The sequence below is a fragment of the Opisthocomus hoazin genome, chromosome 11, assembly GCF_030867145.1.
Source record: "Opisthocomus hoazin isolate bOpiHoa1 chromosome 11, bOpiHoa1.hap1, whole genome shotgun sequence".
NCBI classification, from domain to species: Eukaryota; Metazoa; Chordata; class Aves; order Opisthocomiformes; family Opisthocomidae; genus Opisthocomus; species Opisthocomus hoazin.
The window spans coordinates 9,139,793-9,164,590 of NC_134424.1; the positions used below are offsets into that span (position 1 = coordinate 9,139,793).

Genomic DNA, 24,798 nt, shown 5'->3' on the forward strand with positions numbered 1-24,798 from the left:
GTTTTTCAAATTTGTAGTCCGAGTCCTTTCAACAGCAAGAAAATTCACAGTTCCTTCCTAGCATCAATAATTGTGATGTTTCCATTAAAGAAATCGGCGCAATGGACTGTGATTTATCACAAAAAGCAAAAATCACTCGACAACCCATCGCTGTTGTTAGCCACCCTCCTTGCCACCGCATCCAAACCAGAGCAGCTACGGCACAAGTTATGATCTCTGACTTTGCCGTTAAGAAAGCATTTACAGTGCATTTGGAAAAAAGAAAAAAAGCACCTAAATTTTACCTTCAATTAGAGTTTTTTTCAGACACTTTGGAAATTGCACTTCTCTAGATATATCTGAGATTAAAAGCAAAATAAAAGTCAAAGACACTCTGTGCATTCTGATACATCGCTCTGCACTGTAGAAAGAACTCCACGACACCGCTTTCTGTACAGCCCATATTCTTTAAAACTCCACCTAACAAAAAGGCTTTAATTGAAAGTATTGCATTTTGAAGGTCATCTGACATAAAATCTGGCTTCCTGCGCCTCTGCTGTATTGGAAAATACCATGAACGAGTTCACAGAGCTGAAAAGAAGAAGGGAAAGGAAGATGATTGCTTGGGCACTGAAGAAGATAAGTGCACATAAGGTAGATTATCTTTCTACACTGCACAGTCAGCCTGTGGATAGAAAAGTTTCAACACAGCAGGTTGCAGCCATCATGATCTAGAGACTGCAAATGCCTCTTGGCAGAACACAGGCAAGCAGAAGCGGAACGATGTGTTTGCTTCCAAGAACGATCTGTTTCAGCCGCCCTGTCAGTCTGTCTGCCTCCACATCCAGCCCCCACTTTTGCTCACGCGTTTGTACCTCCTTCCTCCAAGCCCGCCTGCTCAGGATGTTCAGGCTGCTGTGTGAACACCTCTGCTCTTCGCAGCCCGAGATTCAGCCTAGACTGGGCTCTTTCTCGTGCATAAACCATGACAAATGTACAGCCACATGAAGAAGAAAGCCTGAACACACAGTACCCTGCCAATCAAGACAAACTTTGCTCGTCTTTGATTTGAAATAAGGGATTACCAGGAGCCCAGGCTCTGCACAGTGACCCCAGCAGCAAAGGTGTGTATCAGTGCTGCTGTCAATGGACAGAACATTTGGAGTACTGAAGATTATCTGGTAAAAAAACCCCCACATGTGAAAGGGTCAGTGTTTCTTCAGCGCAATTCAGCTCACTAACAAAGTCCTCGTTTTGTGAGCCCAGCAACATGTGAGCGATGAACATGTCGGGGCTCACAGCCCTAACCCCTTCCTGGCTCCTCGTGTTCCCCAAAGCACTCGCGGCTCTCACTCGGTGAAGCCCCAGGGCTCAGCCCAGCAGCCTGCCGCTTCCTTACCTGCTCCAAGCAAGGATCTTCAAGAAAGTGATGAAGCCCTGTCCATGTCACAACAGCATCTTGCTCCACAGCTAAAAACCTTTTGAAGCTTCTCTGTTCAACTCAAGACTTCATCAGGAATTGTTTGGTTAGTACTCTCGAGAGTCAGCCTACCTATTCATGTACTAAAACAAAGGATGAAGAACCTTTTTACAGAAACTTTGGGTTTTTTTTTTTTTAAATATATGCTGTAAACACCAATTTTACTATTAAACAACATCTGAAACATGATAAATCAGGACAAAGGTATGGATCAGAATAAATTTAAAGCCTCATCGTCAAGCACTTGAAATTCAACAATTACCAAAATTGAAACTATATATATATATATATTTTTTTTTACTCAGAGAGCTATTCCCCATCTGTTCTCCCCTTTCTTTCTTCTTTTACATAAAATATTCAAAAATATTCATATTTCCCAATGAAACTTTCAACAGAAGCTGAAATAAAAATCTGGATTTTGGACTTAGTTTAAAAAATTATTTTGTTTTCTTTAATGGAAAGTTAGAATATATTTTTTAGAAACAGACACTTTCCATGAATTTTTGTCTTCTACCCAAACTCAACACCCAGTCAAAAGGGTTCCAGGGCAAGTTTTTAGATCAGCAAAAATACTTACTGCTAGACACCAAACGTGCATGTTTTGGCTAAAGAAACCACTTTTGGAGCTGTTCAGTGCCATTCACATATTGAACTAAATAAAAATCTAACAGACTCTAAGAAGCTCTCATAATTTTATATTTAAGTTCTCCATGACTCAAAAGCACTTTTGTCTTTTCATAATTTTATCTCCATTTATTTACTGGAAAATCAGGAGACTCCTTTTCTGCTCCAGAGATGCTTCATGTTACTCGACATCATTACATGTATTGTACAAGTTGGTTCTCAGGAAAAAGTACTCTCAGTACTGTATTGACCATACCTACCTACTCCGATTTGCTCATTCTTTATGTGTCAGAGTAGCCATTTTGTATCTCTCTATTATTCTTCAACTATTTAAAGGCCTTAGTACTGCTTTTATCAGTAACAACTCATAGTTTTGAACAGCTGCAACAATTAAAAAATGCTAGGAAACTGGACTTCAGTGAGTAGGGACACTTTTCAAATTGCTTTGTGTGTCTTCTGTTGCATGGAGAGTTACTAGTACATACGCATACACTTTGACAAATATAAATTATACTTTCCAAAGGCACTGAATAAGAAGCTTTAGCCTGCACATATTTTCATGTTATGAAGATTAAAAAAAAATACTTGTGCTAATTACTAAATAATACTGCTAATCAATAATAATAGTTTTATTACTCATAAGCTACTATTAATAAAACACCATGGGTTCTAACGCAACCATTAAAAGAATTAATACTGTAATTTAATTTTAAGGTCTTTACGTGTATCTGAAGTCTATTAAAATAAATGAAAAGCCTCTCAATGACTCTGGATGATGCCCTGCATGTTAATGATGCGACATGTTATTTGAACTATTGCAAATCACCTTTAAGATATTGCCTAAACACTGCAACACTGATTATGCTTCATGTAGGTGGATATAATGTTTCAGGAAAAGCGCACACCTCCCTCTCCATTCTCATGTTCAACACCCAGCTAGTTTTGTTCAGTTTTTTAAAAAGCATTATAGTAAAGGAGAAGTGGAATTAGGGAATTGCCAGGAACCAAGGTGGGGACATGGGAACCTCGTCTCCTACCAGATACAGTTCTCTCAATAGCTACTGTATTTAAAGCACTTACTCACCAAATTTATTCGGTTATGATGTACAACACATAAAGAGTTAATGAAAGCGGGAAAAAGGGGAGGGAGAAGGTTTCTAGGGAAGTCAAAAGATGAAATCTGTTATTTGAGAAATATATATTAACACACACGTATTTGTGCCAAATATTCAATGACTTTGACAGTGTTCCATTGAATTCTTCTATCTAGCTCATTTAGGCCTCTGTGGAAAGTTAGCTATCAGTTGCCTTCACGAAGCACACCAAGAACTACTACCAAAACAATCTTACAAAAAGCAAGGCAACAATTACTATTTGTTTTACTGACGAGCAAATCTCTGCATACATGAGTTAATACCAGACATAAAGGCATTTACACACAGATAACACACGTCTAAGTTAAAAGCGTTATACAGTATTCTTTTCAACTGTAAAAAAATATTAGTATTGGAAAAAAGAATTAAGAATGTCATCCCAGAAAAAGACCTGTAAATTCCTTGATTTTCATGCCCTGTACTTTTGAAAATACCGTTAGTTGCATATTTGCTGCTAGGTACCTAATTATCCCTAAAACTCTAGCCCTGCACTGCTCAAGCTCTTAAGTGATCAAGGTATCAACATCACTCATCATTATGAAGATAATTTTAATGATGAAAGAATTGCTAAAAGTTATTTTAAAATTCATTTTTACTTTAACTTCTTTAGAGATGATTTGTTTGAGTACCTGAGACACAGTAACTAATCACTGATGGTTTTCTTTGCAAATAATAAAATAGATTTATATGCCCTCCCTGTAGGAACAAGAATTCCATCACCTCCTCCTGAATTTCTGAGTTATCGAATATTTGATGAGTGCTTAGGGAATTAGCATTGTGTCTTTTCACAGCAGTAATCAAGAAATGAAGCATTCTCTGCTGTAATGAATCTACCGCAGGCCCAAAAGATGAATATTTCAAATGCAAAAGCAATATGTTTGTTTTGAACACATTTAAGTTTGGCTTTAATAAAGCAAGTAGTGAAGTGTGCAATGAATTATATTGTTAGATGGTTAAAACAGAGCCATGCAATATGTCTGAATACATTTAATCCAAGTAACTACTCATTTCAAATGTGACTTGTAAATATGTATCACATGTATATATATGAACAGATGACTCGGGAATCAGCGAGAGATCTGGGCCTTCACTTCCTCTCCTGGCTTGCTTCAAAACCAGCTCAGCCCGACAATTAACCAAGGCCCAGAGCCAGAATATCATTAAGTACAAGTTGAACCTTACACGGGCTGAAATTAGGCACGCGTACCAACCATTCACGTTAGGATCATTTCAATGGAGACTGCAGTGCCCTGCTGGCCTGGGACCCACTACGCGTCTTGGCACATCGGTGGGTCTCAACATGTGGCCAAGGCAACTTTTAAGAGGTCCCCAAAGCAGCGAGCCCTTGCAGATGGTCCCATCACTGCAGCGTTATCATTCCTACAATCCGGAAGGCTTTGCTGCAGACCACGAGGACACTGCTGGCGGGAGGTAACGGATACGTGAAGTTAAACATCTTCCACTAGCACTAGCGTCACTTTGAGAAACACCAAGTAACCCCAATACCGACAGGAATGGTCATAGTGTCTTCTGCTGAAAAGCCTGTCAGGAGCCAAAGAGAAATCATTGGCATTACCTCATCTGTCTCAAGATGATTTTGATTTTTGAGAAAATAACAAGTGAGTTCTCTTTAACAACAAAAAACCAAGAGCTTTTTAACTCACATTGCTCTTTAACACTCTGATCCCCTCTTCTTCTTGAAAACTATTGACTTTTTTCCACAGATATTCCCACTTTATGAAAAAAGCCGATTTTCCCACTGATTCCTCCACCCTCAGTGAAACATGTTTATGGGCTTTAATACCATTGTATCTGACACCAGCAGGCTGGAGTCCCCTTCTCCCCTTTTCAGCTTGTTCCAGCTGAATAGCTTTTGAAATAATTTGAACTAAAAAGATCAGAGGTTCCTAAGTCACCTTGCTCCTCTATTACACTCACTGTGGCCTCAGTGAGGATGCGAGAGGATTTTGAAGAAAACATCATGGCATGGTGCAAGGTTTTGTTTGTTTGCCATTTGGTTTTTGCACAGCGAGGCACCTCATTCTGCCCCAAATACACAGCTACAGAATGAAAGCCTGCAGGAATTTTCAGCAGAGCCAAATCATCTGTTGCTTTGGTATTTGCTGCGCTCCCCTGTACATACAACAGTCCCCAGCACAATGCTTGAGGTGATGCTATGGTCAGAAAAGGGAGCAAGGACCATGGGACCCTTTTCCTCAACATACCTGCTCACTTTACAGCTTGTACTCCAAAGCAGAAATCAGCTTTCAGAGCCCAGCTAGAGATTTCAGACCAGCTCCTCTAATTCGCAAGTTGAGAATACCTGCTATAGAGTCCCCACAGTGCTATTTTTATGTGAGAGACTGAGTGTCTATCCACAGTGAAATACAGCGATGAGCAATTACAGCAGTTTGTATATGCAAGAATTGTTTCCTGATTTTAAATAGTAATTTTTTTTATTTGTCGGGTCAACTGACCGGCAGCATGCAAGCAGAAACAGAATTTATCAACAGTTTATGATGAAAGCAAGGAGAAAAGCATAGATTTAATTAGCAATTACAAAAAAGTTCCAAATGCTTCAATTATCCAAGTTCAGAACCAACGTACTTTACCTGGAAATTGCCCTTGAAACAGTGAATTCAGTAAGGAAAATTCTTATATAGTCCAAGTTAAATTATTTAAAAAGGAGGAAAGAGGGTTCTTAATTATTTAATGTTTCACCAATAATTATATAGTTCAATATAATGTTCACTCACTGGAGAACCTGATTTTCAAAGGAACATTTGTGAACATCAGTCAAACAAAAAACACCTGCCAGACTATAAATTCAGTCAGCGCAGTACACGTTCATTCCAACACAGCATTAACGCATTAGCAAAAATCCAAGTCTTGTCTTAATGGCAATCCTATCCAATAATTTCTGTGTTAAAATATTTACGTAGAAAAGCATGCACAATTCATTTTTCTAATGTATTTGTAAAAAACAGTATGAACTCTATTGCTACAATGTTTTAAAGCTGTGCTAGATAAATGAGTTAGAGATAGGATTATAGCTTTGGAAAATAGCAAACTAAAATCAGTACTCAAATAGTCAAAGCCGCCAATCAAAATGTGGCCATGAACATCTTAGGGACATTTCAATCAAAAATTACTAAGAATCCGTTTTAAAAGACAGCTTTTAAATTAGCTGCATGAAATACTAGCCACGTTAAGCTTATCTGCATGGTGGCCCAGGGAGCAAGGCTAAAGGAACACCAAGTATTTCTGATGGAAACCGTCTGTAAAGGTGTTTCCAAGTCATGGCTCACCAGCTCCAGCACACGATAGACAGCTGAGGGAACTAAAATGGCACCTTGGTCACACACAGTATGGACCGGCAAAGGATTACCACCATCCATTAATAACCCTATGTACAAAAACTCCAGCTCTGTGGGACAAACCCTGGAAAACCCTCCTGATGGTCAAAATAGCAGTTGCCACACTGAAGTCTTTCGAGTTTACATACACGAGCCAGAATTCAGCACATGGCCTTCCAGGACGCAAGCTTTGGGCTCTACAAATCTTCTCAGCAGCTTTCCATCTTGGAGCAGAACTACCCAGAAGGAAGACCTGATACACCCAGAAGTTTAACAGCATGCCACTGATTTATCATTTCAACCCAAAGGCAAGGAAAAAAATACCAAACAAAAAGAAAACCATTTCCTTGCAGCCACAGAACAGGTTGTCCCTGGGTAACTTTGCCAAAGAATTACCTTAGCCCCGCTCTCTGGAAGAGATCAGAGACTGTTTATCAGTAATGGCTTCAGATTTGAGGGCTCCTGGAGCAGAGGAGCCCAGCTGCACCATCATCCAGACTTTACAGCCTGATGTCCTGTGGCCTGCAGGGCTAGAAATGATGAAGAGTATAGATTTCTGCTTCCCTGAGGGGACCACAACACTCGGTTGTGGTCTTAAAGAGCCTGAGGTCTCTTGCAATCAAAGATGGTTTTTTTAACAGCACTACGGACTATTTTAGGTTATTTTTAGTGAGTTTAATGGCTCCCTTGGAATTGTGCAAAGTGGGACTCACAGTTAAGTGCAGCACCTGGCTTTGCAGGTGGGGAATAAAAAACACAGTCCCACTACCATCTTAAGAGCCTCTGTAAACAGCGTTTATAGAATAAATGTCTCATACAGACTAGGAAATGGTGCGACCTGGGGCACTGCTTCACAAGGTTTACATGAAGCACTTCAGGGTAAACTAGAAATTAAATTCCAGACAGACGATGCCACAACATATATTGCACACCATGGCGTAACACACGCTCCTTCCGACACAGCGCAGGCACATAATCTGCAGCTCTTCACTATAAATCAAGGAACTGTGCCTTTGGTTGTTCTGTTTCTAAACTTCTGCCTTGTAAGGCCAAATTCAATTTGCCCAATGCTTCCTTCAGCACATCAAGATTAAGAAGTCTGGGGAATCATCCTGCCATGCCACTGTAAATTATCACAGCTCCACCAACTTTACCCTAACATGAAACGCCACAGAAGTGCTCAGAATTCAACAGTGATGAATTTAACATGCCTACTTCCACTAGCCTGATGTCAGCAGAGTTACAGCAATTTATGCAATACAAGGATCCGTCCTTTTCTCCTTATCAAAGCATTTGATCAAAATCGGTGACATGGAAAAAGACAACCTTACTTAATCTGAGCAGGAGAGTCAGGCTTGTCACTTCAATATCATAAGAAAAAGGGAGATATTTACATATGGGTACTTGCATATTCTTTTTTATCTGGCTTCAGAAAGATAACAGTAAAAGCATTTCTTTCCATAGTAAAAACTAGTGTGGAACCTCACAGAGGACCAGCGCTTTCCCTTGCTCTTCCCTCCCCTCTTTCCTCTCTTTTGAAAGAGCAACACCTTGAGATATTTTTAAATCTCCATTAGCCACTTCTCTGCTTGTGACAGTGCGGTGGTATGGAGTTGCTCCAACTCACTCTCTTCAATTCACCCTTGAATCAAAGGAAAAACTCAATTTCTGATGCAATATGACAAAAAACCCACATTGCTCAACACCACTGCCATGCCGCTTGACCCGCCAGCCGTCTCCAGCAGCCGTCTCTACCCTGCGCCGCGTTTCTCGAGCGTGTCGAACCAACAAATGAGCTAACCGAGCAGTCATGCTCTTGAGGACGCATTTTAAAAAAGGGGATGCATAAATTCACTCATTCGGAAACCTGGTCTGTTCAAGAACTTGTTACTATGACGATTTAGAAGAAGCTGCTACAGCTAAGATTGATGAAACTTATTGATTAATTTTCTCTCAAGCTATGTTTGAATTTTAAGTTTTCTCTAAACGGAACCAGTTCACGTCGGTTTGTTAGTATTCCAGAGACCCCAGCAATGTGCTTCAGCAGTAAAGGAAGTTCCATGATAAATGTGCTCTCCAATCTGCATCTGTAAAGTAGCTATAAAATCAGAACAATTCATGCAAAATTTTTCATTACATTTCTAAATATACTTATTTACATTTTAAATCACACTTAGACAATATGAAATATCTTTCACTTAGACAGGTGGGAACAAGAAAACAGATGCATCCATTAAGCTTGAAACAATTCAATGAATTAAACAGTACTTGGTGAATGCTTTGGTTTATGGATATAGCCCCTCTTCAAACTTACTTGAAAAAACACAGCCATGGCTCCTACCACCCTGTTTTCTAGAACTGCTGTTCCAAAACTGTCAAAGTCATCAGGATTGTAGAAGTAAATCTGCATCTGTAAAAATTAAAAACAACAACAAAATCACATTAGTGTTGATTCATACAGCTTTAAATGAGGTAACGCATACACATCGTACGTAAACCCAGTGTTACGAACTTGAGATAAAGGAATTCTGCTGAACAATATTGTTTAACTAGCATCTTGATTAATAGCACGACTGCCCTACTGGGACAGTAACTAGGGAAGAGAGTTAATGCAATGCATTTTAATAACAAACCCAAGTATGGCCAGTCTGTTTAGGTGGCAAACTTCGTGCTTTCTGCCAGGATCTCTTCATTTCTTTGCTCATTGCAGGCTCATCTCCTGCTCTGTTAAATGTGCTAAACATATTTATCTCAAAAAGCATAGAAAACTTTTGAAAAGGATTTCAACGTTTAGAGTTAATCCTTTACTCCTAAAGCAGTTTGCAAGATAAAAGTCTGTCTCTGTAGCAATGCATTTTTATGAGCCTCTTATATTCAGGACTATCGGTTAGGGTCAGAATTCTCCCTGACTTCAGTTAAATTTCATGACTTGTATTTCCAAAGTGTTCATACTTGGCAAAAAGTGTGAGACAAAACTAGATATTTTGATGTCATTTTAGGACAAATAATAAATATTAATAATTAGACAAACCCAACGTGAAAGCAGGTGAGAACAACAATCACCCCAAAACAACAAACGTCTGAGTTACACATGTAGAGGGTGACTGAGAAATAGCGTCCTTCACGCACTCTGCTGCTGAACAACCCGCTTTACAACACACGTATGCTGTGAGTAAGGGCAACTCGCAGAGGCCCGTGGGCGCTGCCGCTCTTAATTTCCTGCAGGTTCTTGTTCCCTTTACCGCATTAGCTAAGCTCCCGCTGCTGCCAGCCGCCCTAACACGGCTGCTTCTCCAGCAGTTGCCCAACCTCTCCGTCCCCAAGGAAATCCCTAGAGTGCTAGTCTACCCCCATCAGCCATGATTTGCTCCACAGCATCTGGTTTACATCCAAAACGTGCAACACTCCCTTCTCAACATAACACCATGCAGGTGTGTACATTTTCACAGAATAAATTCAGTATTGGTAACATTTGTTGTACCTGTGCTCTACACATTACAAATTAAAAACATGTTCCTGATGGTAACAGCCAAGCACAAGAACTGGACTTTGCAGCGGCTGCTCTTGGGGCCATTCAGGGGCCCTCTCTGATGGATTTCATAATCCAAACCAGCACTGGCATGTCCGTGGGACAACACTGCTGCAGTACAGTTGGCCAATGTGTATGTTCACTCGTGCACACTGGCTCCAGCACAAAAACCCGTTCCTGGCTATGAAACAGGAATGGACCCATCAGGCTTCTCTGCCACTGGCCTGAACCTGCGCATTCACTCCTGCTTCTCTGCTGCCCATCACCCATCACCTGACTGGTTCTGGCTTTTCACAGCATTACCAGGTGATAAGAAATAGCCACGCAGTACGAAGTTAAATGGAGATGTGAGGTCTAACTGAGACTGTCCATGCCACCCAACACACCGCCCGCATAACCATCGCTCCCTCCTGCAAGTCTGTCTGCAGGCAAATGCTCTGCTGGCACCAAGGACTTGTTTGGGGCTGTTTGGTTTTTTTCCAAGATTGTACTGCATGACAAATCCTACCATATTGACAAATGCAAGTATTTTTCCCATATTCTGAAATCTTGTATATTGCCAGATGAGATGATATCCTGTTATCTTGCTCAGATCTGTTCCTACTCATATTTGCTGATTCCCAGGCTTCTGACTGTACATAGTGGCTGTAATGTACAATACTGGCAAAGTACCTATACATCTAATAAAACATCACTCTGTAGAGAAAAGGCCAAGATGAAGATCAGTCTCTTCAGAGGTAGAGGCACTTTTTTCAGCAGGAGGATAAAATAAGACCACACTCCAAATGGCTCACAAAAAATGAAAAAAAATTGTCTGGCACTCGCTCTAGCTTCATAAAATTTGAAAGCAATTTTCTTCCCCTATTTTGGCCCTCCTATTCCCAGTGTATTCACAGCACATGCAGAGACGCTGGCAATGTCTCACAAAGTTGGTGGTGCCTCTAGGTTCTGACAACTCGTACTTTGAACAAATGCAGACCGAGGTGCAGCTATTCATTGGTGCAGAAATTAGAAACAGTTTGTTTCAGGTAGAATTGCTTAAACTTCAATTTAGCCAGCACAGACAAAAGCTCACAAAACTCTCACAAATTACATTTTACTTCCCTTTAAAATAAGTCTAAAATTAGGTATACCTTATATAAAACACTTCACTATATAGTCCTCATAGGAGTTTATGAAGAAAAGTATCAGTGAGTGAGTTCAGCATCTGCCAAAATAATTTTGGATCAATTTTGCTCACGGCATTTTTAGGAAATTAATTTTTACAATACACTTTTGGATAGCAGTGCAAAGGGCTTTGGTAAAAAAGTGCTTAATTCAGATCCCTCATCTCAGCAGTGCAATTTCACAGACTAATCAAGAACCACACTCTGCCTTGATTACCATACACATTGAAACATTTTCCCACTGCTCCCTGGTGTTTTTCCAGCAAGCGTGGTTCTTCTCTCTGCATCCATCAAGTCAAGGGGAACTGTCTTGTATGAAAAATTATCGTCATCTGTCATACAGGAGCTTCCTTGTGTGTTCATACAGCTAGAAGGAACGTTTTAGGAGTTCCTAGGAGAATCTCCTAGGAATTCCAGGAATTATATAATTTACACATGCATACTCTGCAAAAACAACGTTAAGAAGATGGTAAAGTTACATCCTCAAAGCTGCACAGTTCAGGCTGCTCATAAAGCCACACCTGGACGCCGCTGAGCATCAGTATTGTGACAATGTTCTAATTATGCGATCACATATTGCTCTCTACCATAATACAGTCTCATCTGTTTTCCCCCAATCTACAATAAAATGCAAATATATCTAATGTATTTTTGTTCTTTTATACATAACTTACATAATCCTGAATGCATTTATCAGCAGATATTTAATTTAATATTTTCTATGGATGGCATAACATTCTTTATGTACAAATCAGGAATAAGACAGTTAACTATAAAATTAATTTCACCGCGTACTTGTGGCCTAAACATGCCAGAGAATTTTCATTTTTACTCCAGATTATATCATTTGTATATACAATATATAATGCATTTTGCATATAAATGACTTCTGTTGCCTCTGCCTGGTACATACAAAGCAGCAGTACAGAATGCAACAAAGGGACATTTAATCTAAAGAAAATTTGGATCTTATTATGATGTCATTTGTGAAAGCAGAATGGAGCCACCACCCAAGCTTGCACATCCAACCGGAACTGTGGCACTGCCTGACTTCAGCATCACAAACCATCATTTTCTTGTACATTGTCGCACGTGATTTCACAATACCTTCTGTTTTCCAAAATTAAAAAAATACATATAATTAAAAGCTCTGAATCCCTTAGCAATAGGAAAGCCTGAAATACCCTTTGCAGTTTCTGTAGTGTGACAGTGTCTGCACTCAGAATGTTCTGTTCTGCACATCCCTGCCAACAGTGCTCCAAATCGCATTCCCAGCAGCATAGGTCCCAGAGGGCATAAGAGTCCTGTTCTCTGTGGCACAATACACAAGATTTAGGAGTCTCTCACATCTAGCCATGTTACAACTAAGAAGGCTGAGAAAGGCTTACCCGGACTTCTGTAATCTCAGATGTGCAACAGAGCAGGATGCTTGCACCTACCTTGTAAAGATCTATTACACAAAAACCCCATGTAGTGTCCAAGCAACCTGAAACTTTCAGTATTTTGATAAGGCTAAGCTGAAACAAACCTTCTTGCAGGAAGACTCTCTCCATCCTAAAATGCTGCCAACAACTACTGCAGCTACAGAGCTTTACCAAGGCAGGGAGCGGGCAAGAGTTTGCTTTTAATAGAAAAACTTCATGCTTTGACAGTCTTCACACTCTAAAAGAGTAGAACTGTTTTCACTCAAACTTGAGAGAGATTTGCTATACAGCACAGATTAAGCCTGAAAAAATCTCACTGAAGGGGAAAATCTTCAGACTGTTACAAGTGCCTTAAAACAGAGGATTAGAGAGAAAACCCTCACTCTGCCATAACCCAGGAGATAATTGCCAGTCACCCTATAAAACCATGTCATGTTTTCTAGGCTCTTCTGTCCAGGAAGATCCAGTGCCCAACCATTACTGTTTCCAAGCTCTCCAGGCCTTTTTCCAGCTGACAGCACTTACACAAATGAATACACCACATACATCCAACACCCGAGTAATTCCTCAGCCTGGAGCATCTTTGCTGCTGTGCTCCTACCAGCTAACACCAGCCCTCCACCATGCCACGGGGCAAGCAATCCCCTCTTCCTCGGGGTCAACCTACTCTCTGCAGAAACACCTTTCTTCAACTGCATTCTTCCAACCTCTGCAGAAATATGGTGTTCTCCAGAGCTGGCAAAACGTCAGGCCCTGCTCTGTGCTTAAGAGAGTTTGACTCCAAACTGGGCTGCCACCACACACATCTTGTAAGAACAGGCTGCCCAAAATGCGTATACCGAGAAATACTGCCCACCAGAGATCAGCTCTGGTTTTAAGTACTGTTGCCTCTGAATGACTAAACTCTTTATGAAACGTCGCTGGCTTGCAAACACCAAACCTGATTCAAACGAATGACTTCTCCCTGGCACAAGTAAAAGGCTCCAGCTCTTTGCTCAGATTCCTCCTCTGCTTGGTAAGACAGACATCCAGACAGAAATCACCGTTCCAGTGCTTGACATCTTTTTGCTCTTATTACCCCACTACAAAGACAGAAAGTTTACATGCAATACAGACTATCATGGCTCAACTCATTCAGCACTTACGAGAGAAAGGCCACAATGAGCATTTGATAGATCCCAGAAGATGTGAGTTCAAAGCGATTCTAAGAGACTGGAAACCAAGCAAGTACATTTTCCATTGACAGATGCCAAGTATTTTAAAAATAAATAATTGAGACTTTTAAATTGGGCTGCTATCACCCTGTGCAACCTCCTACAGCAGATTTCTCTTTAGATTAAACAATGAACAAAGGCTCATTGTGCTGCCACAGATGTGGAGTACAGAATATTCAATGGTATCAGGAATTCTGGTGGAAGGGAAAAGATCATCAGAATTAGCTTTCTGCTCATTTCCTTCCAGCAATCCAAGGACTACCATGCAATTTAAAGCTTAAAAAAAAAAGGAGGGGAACAAAAAAAAGGTTTTATATGCCAGCCAATTTTTTGATGAATCAGGCGGCAAGACACAGAGGCAACAGCTACGTGGTTTATTATGTCCCGCTTTCGAGACTGAGAGTATTTTCAGAGGAGCTACAGACACAGACATCGCAGGTAGACTGCAAATCTTTGCAGAGTGGCGAAACAAAAATTTTGAAATGTTTGCTTTAAACGATGGAGTTAATCACTGAATATACTAATTCTTAATTAGTACCTTTGCTGCTTATTTTGTAAGAATAAGTTATTCACAGCCACTTTTACAGCTGGATTTAAAACCTCTTGCACGAAAACAAATTCTGTGCTGAGATTATGAATCATACATGATTTTCCTTAATTGAAAGCCTGTATGTAACTTACTTCTGCTTTAAATATGTGCATAGATTTCTAGCAAACTGGATGTTGTGATCCATTTGGCTGGAATAAAAATTTTCGAGAGAAATAATGTAATCTTCACTGCAGCACTAAAAATTCCAAATAACTGTCCTGCAGTCTATGTGTCTACCGGAGTGAGAGAGGTACATTGGGACAATAAAGTCTGACGTTTGACTTCGAGTTACATTCTCCTTAAAAAAACCATGAAACTTATCATTCATAACATATTCTAAATCTGCTTAGAAAAGGCGGGGGGAAGAGCGAATCGTGATGTTTTCCAGTTCTCCTACTAGAGCTTGATGTAATAACATAGAGTATACTGCATTCTTTTTAAAAGATAAAGTTGAACAGGCGCAGATAATGGCATGTTTTTCCTGCCTAGTCTATTATTCATCAGTGAAATTTTAACTATAGTTAGGCAGGTACAGAGATGTATTTTGAATGTCATAACTTAGCATTTTACAGTGCCTAAAAGTGTGCTGGGTAAATTGCAAAACAAAGAGTCAGACAGGGTTTTTGCCCTAAAGTAATTGCAACTTGATAATGAAGACAACGCTAGGCTGAAAAAAATGGACGGAGTTGAAACAACAGGAAGAGCAAAGATCATACAAGCGAAATAACAGAATTTAACTCAATTTAGACATTCACATGCCTTAGAAGTATGGTAACTTTCCCTTTAATCTTTTTTAATAGCAAACATTAATTATTGCTTTGCTGTCTACAAAAAACGCAGTAGGCGTATCTCTGTTCTAAGTCGAGACTAAGCGATTTCATAGTCATTTTCAACCTGAAAGCTGGTAGTTGTTGCCCATTCTGCCCCTAGCTCGGAGCAGCGTTTAAACCGGCGAGTGGTCCAGGAACAGCCCAGCAGGAACGGTGAGGCAACACGACGCTCGTAGGATTGCCCTGGGCTTCAACACATTGCTGGATCGTGGCCATACCACTCAGTACCTTGAGTGTTAAGTCCTGAATGTTAAGAGAGAAGTACCTTGGCAAGGCAGAAACTTCCCTAATTTCTACTGCCAGAAATAAATACCCCTCAGGCCCGCTCCCATCCCAAACAAGAAAATCCATCTCATGTACATACACTGAGTCATTACACAATGAAAGCACATCTGATGCTAAAAAGCTGTGTGGTGCATTCATTTGTATTTCCATAATATGAAAATAACGGTTTCAGTGTTTATGCTTTCCATAACACAAAACTTTTTTGCAATTGCTTTGTACTCCAAGTAACAGCCATATGATTCACCATGAAATGAAGTCTGGAAAATCGTTTTGGATAAATGGAACTATAAATTCAATAGAATTTCCATGACAACATAGATTGCAACACTCTGTCACAAGTAAAATGTTATAAATCATTCAAAACCAACAAAAAATCAGCAGTAAGTCTTCTCTTTCACAACACACAAGACCCCTGAATTATAGAGCTGTGGTTATTACCTCCCCATGCAGTGCCTCTCATTTCTGATCCTCTTCCTTGTTACAAGTGTTGTTTCATATCTGACCTCCTTCCGAACACAGGAAATTGTAATACTAACACTTCAATACGAAGATGTAAACAAGAATTGAAGCATAATGAGCAGGAGGCTTTTTTGAACCTTTCCTCCTTTTCTCCTCTTCTAAAAATGTTTAAGTATCTTCCTCCTGCGGTAATTATACCTGTGTACCCCGATACATCACAGCGTCTTGTTCGACTCACAAATTTAGGAGGCTCTTTTGCTGGAAATGTGGGTGGTAAGTGTACAATAGGGTGCTCAGGCAGCTTGTAAAAAGGATCTGAACCACATGTCCAAGGGATGGAAGAGATCCAAGGAGAGGAGGAGGTATAAATAAAATAAAGGATAAAAGATTACACCACACATTATTGCTCATTCGTTCCTCTCCATCAGAGGGTTCCTGACGTATGCTATTTCACTTAACATCCAAGGAGCTGGAATGCAGTGATTCCAGGAGGACCTTCACTTCAATTTAAAAATCACTGTGGCTCTTGCCTTCATGTCTGTGAAAAACACCTTGAAAATGCAAAGCTTCTTCCCTCCTGAAAAGATTAAGAAGCCCATAAAACCACAAGAGACAAATAGCTCGGTATTCTGATTTTTGGACAGAAGCATTTCTTACAAAACAGGTCTTTTGGTAACTTGAGAAAAAGAAGCAACCTACTAATCCTTGAGTAGCAAAGGCTCATCTCCCCCGACTATTAGAGAGTTCCTGTTCTCTCGCACAAATCACTGCTCATTTCTGGGCCTCATTTCCTCATGTGTAAAGTACTGTCGTTGCCCATCCCTGCTCTAACTGGACATTTTATGAAGAAAAATACGAAAGATTGGGAATAAATGGGAAGAATGACAGGCAATTGAAAAACACATGAAATAAACTACCATTTGAGGTGGTGTTGGAGAAAAAACCTTTGGGGTTGCTGTTCATTTGCTTGAGATTGCAATAAGGAAGAGTCACATCAGTATCTCATGGAGACAGTACATTGCGTCTTCATATTGATACCAACTTCCGAACAGCTCATGTCTGACGCAGAGCTGACGTTGCGGGAGTTCAGTGCAGACACGTCTTGCAAGGCACTGCATGCACACCCCCTTGAGGGCATCTTCCCAGGCTCCTGGTGCTCAGCTGGGTTCTTTCACTGGTCCTTGGCTCCACTACCAGATTTCAACTCCGCCGGAGACTTTTTGATTTATTTATTGAGTAGTTCTGAGCCTCACCCACAGTGGCTTTGTCTAATCGTGGCATCTTCCAAACAAGGCAGCAAGAGGATGCGTGCGGGAACACACAACGCTGAGACTCCCATCTCAGCAAGAGGCAAACTTTGCTTTCTAAAACTGTCCAAATGGAAAAATTAGAAGCAATACTTAGCTGCTGGCAGGGGTGAAAACTGAAACAGGCAATTTAGGAAGTGGCGAAGCACCAAATGCCACAGCGACTGAAAACAAGCCGGATGGACTGACTATATGAACAGAATAGCTCTGAACTCAACCCAGAAATGACTATTTCAGATCTCTCTTCTTCATCTGTTTCCCACGGTCTTCCTACAAGGAGAACTAAATTACTGAAGAGTTTTAAACTCCAGCACCCAGACTGTCCATACTTCAGCTTGTCTTTCAAGAATCCATTTACTTTCTTAAACATCAAGAAGTGCTTCAGGAATGGAGTGAACTGCTGGGATTTCCTAGCAAAAACACTCCAGCACTCTTCAGGGAAAAGAAAGGAGCTGCACTTTAAAAATAAACCCTACAAAAGCACACTTTTCCTAGCAAGTGTAATTAATACAATTTCATATACCATTCGCTTTAAAGATGCACTAGTACAAGTACTCATTCCTCTGAGAGCTCACATCTTAGCGCAAATTATTCTTTTTGTCCTGTGGAATTCAGAACGTCCTGTGTGGTTTATTTGGTTTTCTGTGGTTTTGATTTTTCTTTTTTAAGAGGAGAAGGCGAGCTCTTCCATGAGGCTTAATGATCTTCAAAATGCCTCAGAACAAATTCTGAGATATTTATAGTTTTGTTGCATCTCTGGATTCAAAGCCATGCAGCAGATGGGGTATGTTTTCAGATGCATTTTGCTGGGCAAAAGGCCATTCCTATCTCTAAGGGGATGCAAAATCCTCCGGGCTGTACATTTGCAAAGTTATTTTTATTTATGAACTGTGAAGTATATGGGAAATTACAGCAGAACCAGCCCATGAGAAGAGCTTCCTTGGAGGACTTCATAACAGAGAGTAAAAATAATTCGGGCTTTCCCATATTTTTCAGACTACACATCTATCTAATGCAGCATTGCAGTCCCAAAGACACAACAAGCAGGGTGTTCAGGATCCAGGGTCTCAGTAGCTACTTGTAGATTGCTGGAAGAAGGTGGGACAGCACCAGTTCTGCCAGAGACCTCCTGTTTGAACACAAGAGAGATTTTTCTAGTGCAGTTGCTTAATGTGGGTGTTTTACGTAAGGTTTCTCAAAAGGGCTTGGGTAAGCAAGGAGCAGGTATACTATACCCCTTCTAAAAGTCAAGGAGACCTCTTGAAAATATCTCAGATTGAAATACCACCACCACCATGGGGTGCCTACTGAAATTCCCCAGTTGCTTGGAAAACCTTGCATATAATTCTTTATTCTGTCTCTCATTTTCTTGCATGCTGCATAGCTTTCTTTACCCTTATCCTCTGACTCTTTTACCAGAGTAGAAAGTGAAGTCTGCACACATCTGAAGTGCAGTGTTAAGAAACTTGTAAACTTCTTGTGTTAGTGACTTTGTGTACAGACATACACACAGAGTAGCTGAATACACCACCCTAATGACACCAGCTCGTTAAGGACATGATTCTGTATTAAAATTTGCAAGTCAAAAAGAACTGGACTTCAGCACAGCAAGAAGCAAAATATTCAAGTAAGCAGCAAAATTGACAGAAAGGTTGAAGTGCTATAAATTGTGTAACCTTTTAAAGTTAAAACCGTGTCCACTGTCACATCTGCAAACCCATTTGCAAACATTCTGTAGTGGTCCTTTGCTAAATGTCAAAGTTATTCTCCCATGCCTATGAAACAGAAACATAGCTCTAACTCTCACCCCCTCCCACGCTCACACACTGGTACCTGCCTGCGGATGCCACGTCGAGACTCCCCGGGTGCATCTGACTGCTGCTCGCTCGTGGCATCACCTTATATAATGTGAATAACACAACCCCTCAGCTTTAACACCGCCAATCTTTTAAGGGCCCTCTGATGTTGAACGAAATCATGTTGAACTTCTTTGGATTCCTGATGAACACAGCAGCGCTACCAGATTGGCATCTGAGTCCAGATTTGACAGGCTTTGGTTCACTACAGCTTTCAGCATACCCTCCTTGCGGGAGGCATGCACAGTTGTGTCCCTGCTCAGCCAGGCTCTGTGCCAGCTTTGTCCCTTCCCTCTGCTCTGCATTTTAATAATAAAAACGAGTCTCAAGCCAGAGAGTCACATTTCCACCCTGGCTCACACCTGTGTATTTCTGAAAGCACCTCTTCTGTCTCAGCATCTCACATTAGAACAATTCACCGAGGTAAGGGACACCACGTGAATTCCGATTTTCAGTATGACAGCTGCTGGCTCTTCTCCAGACTGTGGGTGTCTTTGGCTCTAGAAACGCCCAACCAAATTAATTCTTGCTCATGCCGCCGCTTCTCCACCAGCCCCAGACACTTGGGTTGTTCCTGCAACCATGGATGGAAACTAGAAAGGCTGCAAAATGGTGCTGTCTCTCTCTCCCTATCCCGTAACACGGAGAGCGTGCCCCACGCTGGCTGAGGCTGCGGTGGGCAGGGAGGGTATCACCTGCGATACAAAACCACACCGTCGCACGTCTTACCAATACATTCACCTCTCCCGGCGCTGTTCTGTCACAGCACGAAATGCCTCAACGGAACTTTTAAAATACAGGAGTTGAACAAGTAAAGTCTTTATCATAAATCTGATAATTAACCTGCATAACTAATTGCCCTTCTGGCAGCAGGCATAGGTTGGAATAAATAGTCTAATTCAATACCCACTGAGAGAAGAGTCCTATATTTCATGTTTACTTTAAGCAAGTATAAAAACCTAGGGACAAAGAGCCTCAAAGAGTCAAATTCCTTGTAGTTTCAACAGAGTGCCCTGAATAATACATAAAGCAGCTATGCTCTTATCCCTAAAACCACAGGTGTGAACCAGATGTCATGCTTATCTTCTCTTGAGATTACAGCAAACAATCGCACACCTTCAGAATATAAAGTAAGCTTTGGATCAAGAAGCCTGAAATATATTAAAAGTGTGGCACTGATGTTAAAAAAAAATCAAATATTAACCTAAAAATCACTGATTCATTTAAGAGTCTGTTTATAGCCTATGTTCTATAAAAGCTATATTTCTTTTATTTAACCTTTTTATAACAAGATGTATTATGAATCACAAATCTGAGATAAAACTACTTGCATAAACCTCAGTCTTGGTCAGCAAGGTATCGCCAAACAGACTGTAAAAATATACCACCACCTATTTAAAATACACTATGGCTCCAGGAACAGAATTAAAGCTAAAGCCTTGATTTAAACTTTAAACTTTCCTATTATTGTAATAAAGGTTTAGAAAAAGGTAAGCATATGCTGCACTCAAATACTGAAAGGAGATTAAACCCAGAACGGTATCTGAAAGCGAATTTTAAAGTTAATTTCTTAGGTAGCAACAAGACACGGTGTACGTGGTGCTCTAATCATACACCCTTGATTACAACCAATCACCTAAGAACTGCATAGCCAGAGGACATTCCAAAATGTCCAGTTTTAAGAAAATAACGATTTCATCACTCAACTAGCCAATGTCATTAATATGCTCCTATTTGTTACTGGGGGCATTTCAGAAAGAGAACAACAAGGTTCTTCTCACCAGATGCACAAAATAATCATGCCCCAGCATGTATTAAAGGTCAAACTCCACTCATAGCGCAGTATTTTCTTTCTGAAACTATGTTTAGGGACCACCTTCTGACTCCTCTGCTGGCTCCTCAGGAGCGGTACTGCTTGCTGCAGAAGGCGAGGGTCGGCTGTCTCTTGATACATGGTTGATGTCCTATTTCAGTTTTTTCTTAGCTTTCCTCTTCCACTCTGGCTAGCTTCATTCTTTAATCCAGTATGCCTGGTTTCCTTCCACAGCATTCCCCATCACACACACGCACTCTGAAGGCTGTCAGCATCTAATGCTAACACTTCACTAAGAGAAGATTTTCAGGTCAATTTATGACAGAAATATTGCAGGTTTGTAATCAGAGTCCTAGATAAGAAAGCCCTGTGTTTACCCAGTAATCCCCATATTCACTTAATAAAAACATGCATCTCATTCTCACAGCTGTAGGGAAAAGGTGGTGAACGCGACCTGAATCCAACAGCTGCAGTGTCATCTGCTTGATCTTGAGAGAGCTGAATACCCTGCTCCTATAACAGTATTCACCAGCGACCCAGCGCCTCACTCTGCCCTCCAGCAGCAGAGCCTGTGACTCCAGGGGGAAAAGCATCCAGCATTTTGGCTCTTTCACATTAATAAAATGGAGTACGAAGAGTCACAGGCTACGGTGTTAACATGACCCTGTCTGTAACGCTGAACAGTCACACATCGTTTGAGTTGAGAGCACAGACCCAGGCTGCTCAGCTCCATGGCAACACTAATGATTTAAACAACTTTATAACCTTTTCTTAGAGATACAGGATAAAAGTTAAGAACAGTACAGAAAAATAAAGAATTTCAAATATAAACAATTAAGTCTTCGAGCTTCACCATATGCCTCATCCCCATCTCTGTTAGCAAACGGGTTTTTCTTACAAGGACAATCTCTAGATGGTATTAAATGAGGTGACAAATATTGCTCTTCACAAACCCAGGTGAGATAGGCTAGAGATAGTTCTGGAGTCCAGTCTTCATTTCGGCAGAAAAAAGGCAACAGCAAAAAGAAAAGAAGTGCACAGATAACGCAGCTTCTGTGACTGATACTTGCAGCTCCATTACCGTGGAAACCAGGCAACGAAAGCGGCCATTATCAGCCACTCCAACCCCGGGTAACTCCTGTCAGGGGGCACGGGACACAGCTGCTCCCTGCCTCACCGGCCGTGGGACCACAGCAGGGCTGCGAAAGGCAGCGTGGCTGCACTTGCTGTGCCAGGCTCACACCAAACAGAAGGAAGAGATAAGAAGGAAAAGAAGAGAGATGGGGGAAGAAAAGGACAGACAAAGAAGAGACAGCACCCAGATCTCTCATGCCAAGGGGCTGTTGCAGATTTAGGTGAAGTCAGTGGCAGCTCCGGTAGCTTCCCACACCGCTGCTCTGAGCAGGTCAAAACACATTCAGGATCATGACTCTCTTCCTGGAACTCCCAGTCATGCAGTGGGTGGTGCGCTGGTATTACAGGGTCCAGAGATCCCAGGGGATCGTGAAATTGCAAGCACTGTATTTGATTTCCTTCCCTTCATCAATACATCATCTGGCCCTTTCGCTGTCAAGAGCTCCCTTTACACAGACTGCCAGCCAAGGGCTACGGATGGCACAAGTGCATCCATTAATTACATCCACCAATGATTTACAAAACACCCGTTCTGATCTGCTAGTTCCCAGCTCCATTCCCATCTCATTTAGAGCACATACTTCCAAAAGTATCCAGATGTCTTTCAGATTATTTCCTTGTGCCCTTTTTCTGTAGAGTTTCTTAACAATGCTGCACACTGATCTTGTCTAGAGCAGCATTACCGTGGATGTTGTCTGACAGCCACAGCTGCATTAACAGAGCCCTGGAGAGCCCTGATAAAAGCACCTGGGTCAGGCCACAGGTCCATCTTGCTCTGTATCCTGTCTCAAGTACCAAGCACTAACGGAAAGTAAAAACACAGCAGTGCCTGTTTACATGGACAAACAGCAACCATCACCTTCGCTACACCCCTGCAGCTTCCAGAGGCCTTTCTGAGTGGGAAGCTGCACAAGGACCACCCTTTGGCTGGTTTGTCCCAAACTCTGTTAAATCTTCTTTCCAACCCGTATTTATTGCTGAGTGCTGGAAGACCATTTCACACAAGGGGTTCCACAGTTCATGCACTTTGACGCACTGTATGCAAAGTGCTCCCTTCTGTCGGATGTGCACCTCTTGTCTTTCTGGGCTTGGACCCTTAGTTATATCATAAAGCATGACAAGTAACATCTATTTAACATCTTTGAGATTTCATGGACCTTTGTAATTATGTGCCCTGAGTCACCTTCTCCAAGCTGAGATGTCACAACAACTATTTAGCTTCTTGTCTCATGGAAAGTGTTTTGTATCACTGAAGGCCCTCTACATTTTCGGGACGTACAAAGCATTTTTGAGGCTGGGCAATCAGAACTGCCCACTCCATATGCACCACAGAGTAAAGATTTTTCCTTTTGATCTTACTATATACCTAATAAATTCTCATCTTCTTATTTGCCTTTTTGCTACTGCTGAGCACCAAGCTCGTGTGTTCAGACAGCTCTCTAAGGACCCCGGGAACACTTCCTTGAGTGGCAATAACTAATTTAACATTCATTACTGTATGTGCATACTTAGAGTCTTCTTTTTAACCTAGTTATACTAGAAAATTAGATTTATATGATCCTGCTTTGTGTGACAGGTCAGTCCCTTGAAATAACTTTAGAGTGCATTGACCAATTTTATCAAAACCTAACTGCTCACTCAGGTTCTCAGAGACTTCACACCCACACTAGTTCCTTTGCAATTAAGTGGCAAAGTTAAAGAGAGACCCTATTAATTTCACTGGTATGGATCAAATATCGAAGACTCTCTCTGACCTTCTTCACAAAGTACTTCATCGTCACGTCTAGCACGGGCATCAACCATCTCGGCATCTGCCATGTTCCCTCCAAATTCAGCAGTGCTGCGCACAGGTAAGCTGGGGCTTTTTTGACTGGAGAGTTGTACTGCATTCATTTCTGGACCCAGGGATGTACCAGGACACACAAAGTACCTTCATTCTTTTACTCAGTGGGATTGACACATCAGTAGGTGCAGATTCCCATGAATCACTGAGAAAATACCAGCATTTGGATCTAAGCACACACAATATTAATGAAAATCCACCATTCTGTTAAATATTGTAATATGGTAACTTTAATCATAAAGCCTTTCAGTATTTAAATACTTCAGGCACTGTAGACATTTATACAACTAGCAGTAGATGAATTTTCAAATAGATACTTCTGAGTAATTATCCTCTTGAGACAGCACCAATTGCTAAATAATGCCTCAGTTTAATAGCACATAGCTCTTAAGAAATGAACAATTCTGGAGACTATTAAATCTCTCAGAAATGTAACAAAGATGGCGATAAATACCTCGCACTCCATTTCAGTCCTCATGTGGATAAGGAATAGGCCATTTTTTTCTACCTGTTAGCTGGACTTTGAAGACAACTCCTTAGAAAATTAGGGTTTGCCCCTCCTACTTGCTCTAATAAGGCAGGGTATGCAAATATGTTCTTCCAGACATCAGCAAAGGTTCCTTATGAGCAAAATGAGTATTTAGACTCACAGGGAAAGCTGTCTTAGCAAAACATATCAGAGGAAGAAAAACTAGGTGGGATAGGTGAGTGGGAACTCCTGCAAATGTCATAATCCTTATGGATTAACTGGTGAGG

At 41.0% G+C, this 24,798-nt stretch overlaps 1 protein-coding gene across 1 annotated transcript in view; it reads right to left on the minus strand.

Moving 5' to 3' along the window:
* The window catches only part of PTPRG (protein tyrosine phosphatase receptor type G), a 412,574-nt gene that overhangs the window by 135,217 nt on the left and 252,559 nt on the right, over positions 1 to 24,798 (minus strand). Inside the window, exon 5 of the mRNA XM_075432501.1 lies at positions 8,908 to 9,003. Within this exon, the coding sequence (XP_075288616.1) occupies positions 8,908 to 9,003 (96 nt within the window). The remainder of the gene's footprint in view (positions 1 to 8,907; positions 9,004 to 24,798) is intronic.